Source organism: Zonotrichia leucophrys, chromosome 6, assembly GCF_028769735.1.
Source record: "Zonotrichia leucophrys gambelii isolate GWCS_2022_RI chromosome 6, RI_Zleu_2.0, whole genome shotgun sequence".
NCBI classification, from domain to species: domain Eukaryota; kingdom Metazoa; phylum Chordata; class Aves; order Passeriformes; family Passerellidae; genus Zonotrichia; species Zonotrichia leucophrys.
This window is the reverse complement of record NC_088176.1, coordinates 10,010,988-10,021,283: the sequence shown is the minus strand read 5'-3', so window position 1 is coordinate 10,021,283 and position 10,296 is coordinate 10,010,988. Positions and strand designations below refer to the sequence as shown.

Below are 10,296 nucleotides of genomic sequence, written 5' to 3'. Positions count from 1 at the left end.
TCCAGCAGATTTTAAACACTTTATTTAATAAAAGTTAAACATACAAAACTGAAATTAACACACTTTGTATTCATAAAAATCACCATCTCCCATTACAGGGAGAACCTTTTTCTATGTATGGATTCTAAACTACTGCTTGTAGAGTTTAGCTTGAGTTGTGACTCAGGTAACTGATGGACATTTCCACCAATCAGTGCATCAACAATTGCTGACGTGACCTGATCTAGTTAACAAATTACAAAATGAGCTACATTAACATAATATACAGGGAAATAATGGTCAGGGTTAATGGACAAGACACACGTTTTATTTAATGGGGGAAATAGCTGATGTACTCTTGTCCATTAACTCAGCCCTAGATTTTACAAAAATAATATCTACATTGTATACAGGGCTACCCATTAACTTCTTGAAACACATTACGGGTCCAGAGGTGGCGTCGCTACCGTAAGTGCGAGACAAGGAACAGAGGAAAGCAAATCACAGAGAGTACAAAAATGCAAGAGCTTTTACACGTGGGTTCCTGAAGAAAACTGAAGGGGCTCAGCAGCACTGCAATACAGCTGAAGGTACAATGGACACTAGGGCCAGTGAGTCCTGTAAGGACAGAAACTCCCAGCTAACCTTTACTCACTCACAGCTAACCTAACCAGCTAACCATTCACATCTGCTGTGCTGTGCTTCTCCGTGTCTGGATGGGGGCCCAGGCTGTCACTGCTGTCACTGCAGTGACACACCACAAGATCCACAAGGGAGGACATGACAGCTCCTTTCCACAGCACCAGCTCTGACCCCTGGGGATGGGTGGGGACTCCTAAGTACAATTCCTTGTCCTATGGTTTTCTGGTTACATTTCATTAACTTCCTATTATAATTTGATGAGTATTTATAAAACAAACAAAGAAAGAAAAACAACCAACAAGAAACAGCATCTCCTCTGCTGAAATTCAAGTGCAAGAAATTTGGACTGGAATTAAGTCAAATTTATTGTTTCTAGAATGTAAGTGATCATTAGTAATAAAGATCCTATCAGCCCTGTTCTGCCCTCATTTACAGCTGTACAAACTGATCCACAGTGGATTTGTAAGAGAGTTATTAAAACTTCCTTAGCAATTCCATGTGACATGTCAGCTCTCTCCCAGAGCTGCAGCAGCTCTGTAATGTTGAGCATGTCACAGACAGCACCGTGACTACAGAAACCAGGGAGGCTCTTAAGGTGCCATTTTTATACCACCACTTTTTTTGAAGGAAAAAAAAAACCTTCACTACTGGTATGAATGAAAGATTCAAAGCTGAAGACAAATACTGCTTTGAAAGTAACAGGCAACAGCAGTTCACGAATTCAATAATGTTTACCTGCTACAAAAAGTTTAATGGTTGGGGATGTTCAAATCAAGAGCTGGAGATTTAAGGCTCAAATCAGCTGAAGCCAAAGTGATGGTGACAAAATGGACTACTCACTATGTGCCAACAAATAATTTACTTTTAGAAAAATATAATGATAAAAAGGTAAGTGTAAAGCCCTGCAGAGATGAAGTTCCACCTTTTCCACCTGTTACTGAGGCATCAGATGCCTGACATTATATTTAGAGGTATCTTGATACTGTGTCATAGGTTTGTCTGCAATTCCACATGTTCCAACGCCAACCTTGCCAGTTACGCTCTCAGGGGAAGCAAAAATACTCCTTTTCACCTGCAAATAAAACAGAAAACACCATGTCTGAATAATCACCAGCTGGATTTTACAAAAAAAAAAACCAAACAAAACAAACAAGCAATCATTACCATCTGAAGTGCTTCAGCATTCTCAACTTCTGCCCCACAGATGGGGACACTTTACCAGCCAGCCCAGCTGTGATGTGTTGTCACTGAGTGAAGCAATGGGGCTGGGAACTTCTGGCACCTCAATACTGGATGTGATTGTGGTACTGAGGATCTCGGGTCAGGCCAAGAAGGAATAAAATCACCTCTCATAAGGGCACCTCTAATAATTGCTCAAAAGGAAGATTAAAGTTTTACCACTATGTCTGGCAGCTCTTGGGCAAGCCATGACAGAAATGGAATAAGACTTAATGTCCTTGCTACCTTTTTTGCCCCCCACTTGCTGTTCCAGGGCACGTCCTCAGCACTGTGCCTCCTGGGTCATAAACACAGCAAGAAGCCAGACTTGGAGGTTCAGAGGGGCCCTCAGGTTCTTGGCTCCAACAAACACCAGCTGGCACCTGATGCAAGCCTCGTTCTGCCAGCCAAGAGAAAGCTCACCCTCTTAGGAGCAGCACTCCTCCAAAACAATCCAGTAAAAAACTCAAGCATTTGAAGTGCACAAAACACAAAAATGCACACTTCAGAATCCCAAAGACACCCAAATCCCCGTGATACATCCCTTTAAAAACTACCTCCTTTCTCCCAAGTTATTGCACAGAAGTCTATGCCCTGTTGCTACTCACATACTGACAAAAGTAAACAAACCTGGCCTTTTTTGTTTTTAGAATAGGCTCTGTTGTTAAACTGTTGCCACTTGACTTTCTGGTCCTCTCGTTCCTGTTCAAGTTCTTTAATTCTCTGAGCTTTTTTCAAAGCTTTCTTCTTTTTATACTCTCGTTGCTGGGCTATCATTTCTTTTCTGGAGAAAAGGAAAAACAACAAAAATCCCACATTTCATGTTTGTGCCTCTTCCTGTAACAAACTACAATCTGACTGTAAAACAGACATGCACATTAATTTTCCAGAAGTTTACAGAATTTACAGAAATAAAGCTTGTAAATATTCATCATTTCTAGGAGGTAAAAAGAAAATCCCAAAAACCTAAAATTCCAAACTTTATCTTTCCATTAATAAGCATTACCTTACTTATTGATGCATTTGGCATAACAACAAGCACCAAGCACACCTGAGGAGCCCGTGCCAAACACAGCAACCCATGGGACTGGGTGCAGTTCACTTCTGGGGGAAATGGGACCTGTCAGCACTTCTACATTTCAGAAACATCTTGGGTTTGCAAAGTGTGAATAACCCATTGGAGTGAAAAGCCCCAACTTTTCTGGAGGTCTGCAGGACTCTGCCACCAATCATTGGACAGGGGTGGAAGGAAAAGGACAGAGATTACTTCAGTGAAGACAAGGAAGTTGAAGGAGTCAATCTATGCCTCCACAAATGCAGCATCCTCAGAACAATCTTTTAGGGAAGGGATCACTGGCTATAACAAACTGAAGAACTGTACCTTTTTTTTTTCCAAAGTAAAAAAAACAAAAAGTTTTCAGCCCTTACAAATACCTTCCTGTGTTAGACATAGCAGGATACTAAGTAAATGTAAATTTAAAACAAAAACAAACCAGAAAAACACCTATTTCATTAACCAGTTTTTATAGTTGAGGGAGGAAAAAGAAAAAACAACCAACCCAAAACCAACCCACAAATCAGCATTCAGACTACCATCTGTGTATTACTCACTTGGACATGGGTTTGTTGCCACTGTCCTCTTTTGCTTTCCTTCCCTCTTCCACAGGCTTGAGGTTGAACAGAGGTGTGACTTCAGCATTGCCATATCCAGCAAATGTCACTGCAGCTGTTCCATTCTCCTCATCTATTTCTTCAATCTCAGCTTCGTAACACCTGTAAAGATATCATGGCTGTAAGCATGTGAGTAAAGCTTTAATACTCAGCCCTTCAACACCTACATCAGCCAGCTAATGCCACTAAGTGAAAAATATGCAGATCCCAGCCTTCATTTTCAGGGGTAATACACAAATCAAGGGATTATTGTCTTAAGGTCAAAGGGACACAGGTACAAAGACTGGAATCTGCTGCATTTGACCTTTAGCTTCAACAAGCAATGCCCTCACAGCTACCACAACTAATGATTCATGCTGGGGCCAATCTAATCAGCTATCCTGATTTGGTTTTAGTTCTGGCAGGTCATGGGATAGAAAAAAAAAAGCTGCATTCACAGAATTCATTGAGAAGTTTTAGAAAATGTCAGCTCAGAAGTGCAAAGTTTTCATTCCGTTTTTCTCCATAAGGCAAAGAACTAAGAAAAACTGAAGCTTTCAAAACATTCCCTCTTCAACACTTTAAAGCTTAAAAGCTTTCATGTTGATTTAAAACAGAAATTTTGAAATTTTCACAGTGACCTGTCCATTTCATATTTACGTGTATGAAACACTATGGTGTTTCATACACATAAATATGGGAAAAAAATTTAAAATTTTTTTTTTAAAAAGTGACATTTCCAAAAATATTTAAAATAACTGTGTCGAACTTAAGGGCAAAAGGATATATCTAGAGCAAACAGAGGAAAAAAAGGAAATGTTTCATAGACAGTATTCCAATTAACATTTACTAAATTAGTTTCTAGTGTGTTTTCAGTGGGCCAACGCCTTGAGCTGCATTAGATGCAAACACACGAAAACCCAAAATTCTGGCTAGCTCTTTATGAAACACTGCTCTTAAGAAATGCTGCAACAGAAGAAGGATTTTCTAAAAAAAGCAGAACAATAAAGTCCAATAAGATGACTTCCATGAACACTCTGACACACTCTTCCCCAAGCTCTGATCCCGTAACCAAGGGATCAGACCAAAAACAATGATCCAGTGGTGACCTAAGACTAAGATTCAATTTTTAGGTTCTAACACAAAAACATTTTACTCATTAATAAACAGAAGAACTCTTTACTTTTAGACTAGTTTTCTACTTAAGACATCAAGAGCTACACCAAAATCTTTCCATGGCTATTACATTGTTAAGAGAAGCAGGTTCATCCAATAAGAGCCTCTCTCTAAGTGGTAACAATTGCAATATTGGTCCTGCAAAAGCAGTGTTTTTAAAGCTGCAATAGTTACACATTTGCAGTATGAAAAGTAATTTCTAAATGTTTATTTTGAAGTTTATGGAGTCAGAATGATTTGCTTGTATTCCCAGAACTGCACAGGATAATACATGAGACCAAACCCAAAAGCTAGATTAATTCTTAAGTTACATTACGTAGTTATTTTATAGCCAAACCCAGCATTTTTAATTAAAAATTGAAAATTAATTTCCAATTAGAGGCCCAAACAGATACAGCAAGAATTTTTCTTCATAGCAATCAGTGACATACATATATGAATGCAATGACAAATCATGAATTACACATCTCAAAAGCTTTACAAAAGATTGTCCTAACTGACCAATTCTTTCCATCTACCATTTATTACACCAGCAAGTGGTAATTTACAAAAGCTACCCTACTTTTATAAGGTTAGTGAAAAAAAGGGCCCCCATCTCTTTGTTTCCTAAAATACTGACCTTTAATAAACAGTCCAAGAACACTTAATACCACATTTATTTCGCAATTTCTTTTTGCTTTTAGTCACCCATGTCAATTCAAACTGAATGAAAGTCTCTTACCATTGAACTATTTCATGTAACTGTTAGAGAAGCTTTCTACACTTACTGTCCATCCTCACTCCATATGGCCATACACCTGTCCCCAACCTTCCAGGAGTGACTGGGCAGGGCGGACGCGGAGCTGTCGGAACTCGCGAGGGTTTCCGAAGGTTGTGTTGAAAGGAGATCTTTGGTTAACTCTATGACTTCCTATAAAAGACAAAAAACCCACAAAGAATAATTTTTCAAATTCTTCTTACCAAGCATATATTTACCCCAAGCTTACTGGTTTTGGTTTGATTTTTTTAAAGTTACTATATTATATTCATTGCTGATGTGTGAATTACACTCGCCGTGGTTTTTTAATAATTTAATTCAACTCATTAATTGCAATTGTAGATAAAAATATGTATGGTCCTCACTGTACTGCTGTAAAGCTGCCCATGCCCTCCTCCAAGTTTCAAATAGTAGCCTATTATTTTTTATAGCATTTCTCTCATTGGCTGAACTGCAGCATGCAGAGTCAGGTGGCAGAGCACCCTCCAAGCTGTGCAGCCCTCTCACTTTGCTAGAAAGCATCAGGTGCACACTACAGAACTGCCTTCCTTAGGTCATTCTGATTGAAGTGTTTGTTTTTTTCCTAAACTCCCTGACTTTGAGATTTCAGGTCAGGCCTTCCCCTTGCTAATTCAAGATGACAAAGTAACAAAATTTCCCAGTTCCTTTACACATTATTCATTTGCAAGCAGGAGCTTGCAAAAAGCTCTCCCACTTTCCTGTAAATGTTACATCAAAAACTAAGCAATCAAGACCTCCCTTGGATTTCACTAGGGTTAAAAAGTCAAAGGAGACAGCATGTAAAGGGCCATATGAACTTTATATATAATGCAGAAAAACTTTGCTGGCCCTAAAGAAGAAAAATTCTTCATTCTTTGAGTACCTCAGCATAAACCAGTCACTCTGCTAACAAACAGTAAACATCTAAGTCAGGGGAGGGTTACAGAAAGTGTTCAAAGCCTGAACTTCCCATTTCACATCTTACTTCAGCTATGAGCATACAAAGACTCAGGAAAATGCAGTAAAGGAGCTGTTCATCATCCCTTAAGAACCTAAAGGATTGTAAGCACTTCCCAAGTAAGTTTATGATGTATTAACTGGCAAGCACTTATATCTGACAAACTATACAACTAACACCAAAGGCCTAACAGTTTGTTTCTGTTGCAGCATGCTGATGTCTGAATTTCCAACAGCTAGTAAGTTTTGCTCTTTGCTTTGGAGGAGCTGCTGGTTAATAACTACTCTGGTGAGCACAATCAGTAGCAACTGTGAGCACAGAACACACAATTACTTCTACTACTTAGCTGACCATTTTCCTAAAGCATAACAGATTAACATTATCAAGTTACCTAATTTGAGAACATACCGCATTAACCTAATTTTCCCTCCCAGGTGCAAAATCCTAAACTATTCCTTAACATACAGGTAGCTGTATTCTGCAAATCCAGGAGGCATCATGGCTTAAGAATCTCTCTCAGCAGGTCAAGTACATCACACCAGGCACAAGGCACTCCTGAAAACAAGTGTTTCAGGTATTGCAACTACCAGTAACACCAAACTGTTGACTAATTCTTGCCTCAGAGATGGCTTATTGTAGAACTTGGATGTGAATAGTTTCAGACAAGACTATCAAGAATTCTCTGAAATTAATAAAGCCCCATACACATGAGGCTTTAAAATTACCAAACTTTTGAGAAAAATCTTCATCTGATCATCCCCTACCATAATGCTTGGCTTACAAGACAGAGACATTAATTTTACTGCAAGCCATGAGACAGCTCCCAAGTCTTTAAGAGAAGAGATCATTCCAAGAAAATTTCTGAGCAGGACTTGGACTACCACAGCAGCTCAGTGCAGCCAAACAGGTTGAACATGGCTTGGTGCCACATCCCATGATAAGGAGGTGTGACCCACAGGGAACACTACTTAGTTTGCCAAGATTTTTCCTGACCAACTGGTCTTCACAAAGGCAGACAGAGCCCTACACTGCAGAGCACAACACCCACAGGTCTCATCTCCAATTACACAAGATGACAGCTGCCATCAAGCCTAGAAAAGGTAACTCTGGTTTTGGGTGCACAGACACTGTCCTAGAAATGTTTCGGTGAACCAAAAAGCAAAAAGCTAAGTACTTCTAACAATTTCTTCTAATAATTTAATCTTGAATAATCTAAGCATACAAAATGCATCAGTATTTATAATAGGAAAAAGATGTTTCAGTAACATAGTAACCATCTTTTTGAACAGACAAAAAGCTGTTTAGTTGGGACACTGATGCATCAAACCCACTCTTACAGCTGTTGGCTTAGTTGGCATATATCAAGTCTGCAAAACATTATGTCATTTTCAAGGTGGAACATACGGATAGCAAACCTTTTGGGGACGAAAGTGTAAAGATCTTCCCCATTCTGTGCAGAAAGCTTTTATTAAAAAGTTTGCAAGTTGTCCTTTCACATCAATGATCTCTGCATATCAAAGCCGAGGTCGTGTTGGTATCGGAAATATCATCCCATATGGGTTTTGCTGTGCATTTTAAAAATATAAAAATATACACATGCTTTTAACAGTGTACAACAGAGCACATTCAGATGATCTATAAAGTGCCTTGTGGGCACAAAGCCTTTGCAGTTTAAAAGGAATTCTAAAGATCACTATTTGGAGGCACTACTTGTGTTTTGGTTTTGAAGCCCCAATTTATTTCTGCTATTTCCACACAGAGCAGTGGTCACTGAACCTTGCACTGGGTAGTTTTGTATATTGTTACACCTGATGGCTAAAGCAATCCACAACAGAAATGAAGCAGCATCTTGCACTCTCATGAGAGATCTTAACAGCACTGCTGGGATTTGCTATATGCCAATGTGTCTTTATATGAACAAGAATCTAAAAGACCACTCATATATTTAAAATTAGGCTGGTGGCCTTCCTGTCACTAAACCACATCCCAAGGACCAGAAATGAGTTTTAGCTGTTAGGAACACACTATGCTCTTGTGACAAATGAAAAACACAACTCCTTTCCTTTCTTATATAGAAACACAATCAAGACTCAGATCACAAAGAATACAAAACTACACTCCAAAGCTTTAAACACTGCAAATTAATTTAATAAGTAAGCAGGTTCTGGATCAAGTTATTTGAGATCTCAGTAAGAACATCATGGTAAGCTAAACCATGAGGCTTCAGCATTAGTAAAAGCAAGAAAAAATAATGACTTTGAGAAATGCTTCAGGAAAAAAAATTTAAACCCAGCACATAGTAAAGACAGCACTGGCATATCTTTCACCTCTCTGGCTAAAGTTTATAGAAAATGAGTTTGCTGTATAAATTAGTACATCTTTTTTAATAATTAAAAAGAAAATTAAAATAGGCCATACTTAGGGTTTTTCCAAACTAAGCTTACCATGACTATATCAAGCTATGTGGAATGAAACTAATCAGCCCACCAAGTGTCTGTTTTTGTTGCAGGACAAGTATTTAGGCAAGTTAAAACACTTGTAAAAGACCCTGATGTTTCACCTACCCTCAAGTTCTCACCTGTAAGTCTTTCTTCAGTTTCAGTAAATCCTCATTGTCTGCATTGCCAGATAAGGCAGCCTCGACTTGCTGGAGCTGAGCTTTGTAGCTGGCCAACTGCTTAGCAAGGTCTTCTGACATCTACGAGGAACAAACACACATACAAACCGCACATCAAAACAACGGCTTTGCTGCTTTTGTGGTCCAAGTGAGGTGAAATGACAACAAAAACAGCTGTTACTAACGTGTTGGAAACACAGCTCATTAAGTTTCAATGATGAGTATTTGTGCAGTAATTTGACTATAGATCCTCGCTCATTTAATTTTTGTGCAGTTCCGGCCGCTCTCAAGAGGCTTGTGAGGAACAGAGGGCACAAACACGTGTCCGTGCACGGGGCACAGGCACGGCTCACACACAGCGTGAGAGCAGCGGGGCCTCGGGCAAGCCTCGCACCGCCCCGGCCCCTTAGAAAATGAATGCACGTCCCAACAAACCCCGCGCACGGCGGTGTGTGCCCTGAGGGTGCCGCACACAGCGAGCCTCACACCGAAATCCCCCGCGGGCCCCGAGCGCAGGGCCCTGCCGGGGCTCCCGGGGCTCGGAGCGGCGCGGGAGAACAGACGGGCCTGGGCCTGCCCTGGCTCGGGCCCTGCCCAGGCCCAGGCCGGGCCCAGCCCAGGCCCCAGGCCGCTCAGAGCGGGCAGGGGCGCATCGCGCGGGGCCGGCAGGGCCCATCCGGCGCTCTTACCTCGGCGGTGCGGGGTGCGGGCCGTGCCCGGGCCGGGGGCTCCGCTCGGGGTCCCGTGAGGCCGCGGTCGCTGCGCTCCGGCTCCTTCCGCCGCCGCAGCCGGCCTGGGGGGGGGCAGGGGCGGGGCCTCGGCCGGCGCGCGCCGGAGCTCGCGAGAGCGGTCACGTGTGCCACCGGCCCGCGAGCGCGTCACGCGGCCCGCGGGTCACGTGTTCGGGGCGCCCTGCCCACAGCCCCGTGAGGGGGCGGGGCCGCAGGAGGGGGCGGCCGGGGGCCGGGGTGGGCGGAGCCGGGAATTTAAAATTCCTCCTTTAGCGCTCTGTGCGGTTGGCTCCGGGAACCACGGCAGATCTGTGCTGTGGCAGCACACGGCTCCAGGAACCGTGGCAGATTTGAGCTGTAGGAGCACACGGTTCCAGGAACCACGGCAGATTTGTGCTCTGTGGGGCTCGGCTCCAGGGACCGTGGCAGATTTGTACTGTCCGAGCACACGTTGCTGCACAGGACCAGAGTCCCTGACCCTGCCTGGACCCAGGGGCTTTGCTCCCTCACATCTTTGTTCCTGACAATAGCAAGTATAGCAACACCCTCTGGCTGCTTGCATGATTAT

The 10,296-nt window shown here is 42.1% G+C and overlaps 1 protein-coding gene across 1 annotated transcript; it reads right to left on the bottom strand.

Annotated features, from left to right (window-relative positions):
* Positions 1–9,814, bottom strand: SMNDC1 (survival motor neuron domain containing 1). Its single transcript, XM_064717514.1, has 6 exons — positions 9,687–9,814; positions 8,959–9,078; positions 5,433–5,575; positions 3,451–3,612; positions 2,470–2,623; positions 1–1,693 (listed from the first exon to the last, which is right to left on the bottom strand). The coding sequence occupies exons 2-6, from the start codon at positions 9,076–9,078 to the stop codon at positions 1,556–1,558; spliced, it is 717 nt and encodes a 238-aa protein (XP_064573584.1). The 5' UTR covers positions 9,687–9,814; the 3' UTR covers positions 1–1,555.
* Positions 9,815–10,296: the final 482 nt, after the last annotated feature.

Coding starts and splice junctions, on each gene's coding strand:
- SMNDC1 (XM_064717514.1), bottom strand. CDS start 9,078: ATGTCAGAAGACCTTGCTAAGCAGTTGGCCAGCTACAAAGCTCAGCTC. Junction 3,613..5,432: donor ATATGGAGTGAGGATGGACA/GTAAGTGTAGAA, acceptor ATATCTTTACAG/GTGTTACGAAGCTGAGATTG. Junction 2,624..3,450: donor GGCAACAAACCCATGTCCAA/GTGAGTAATACA, acceptor CCTTTTCTCCAG/AAAAGAAATGATAGCCCAGC.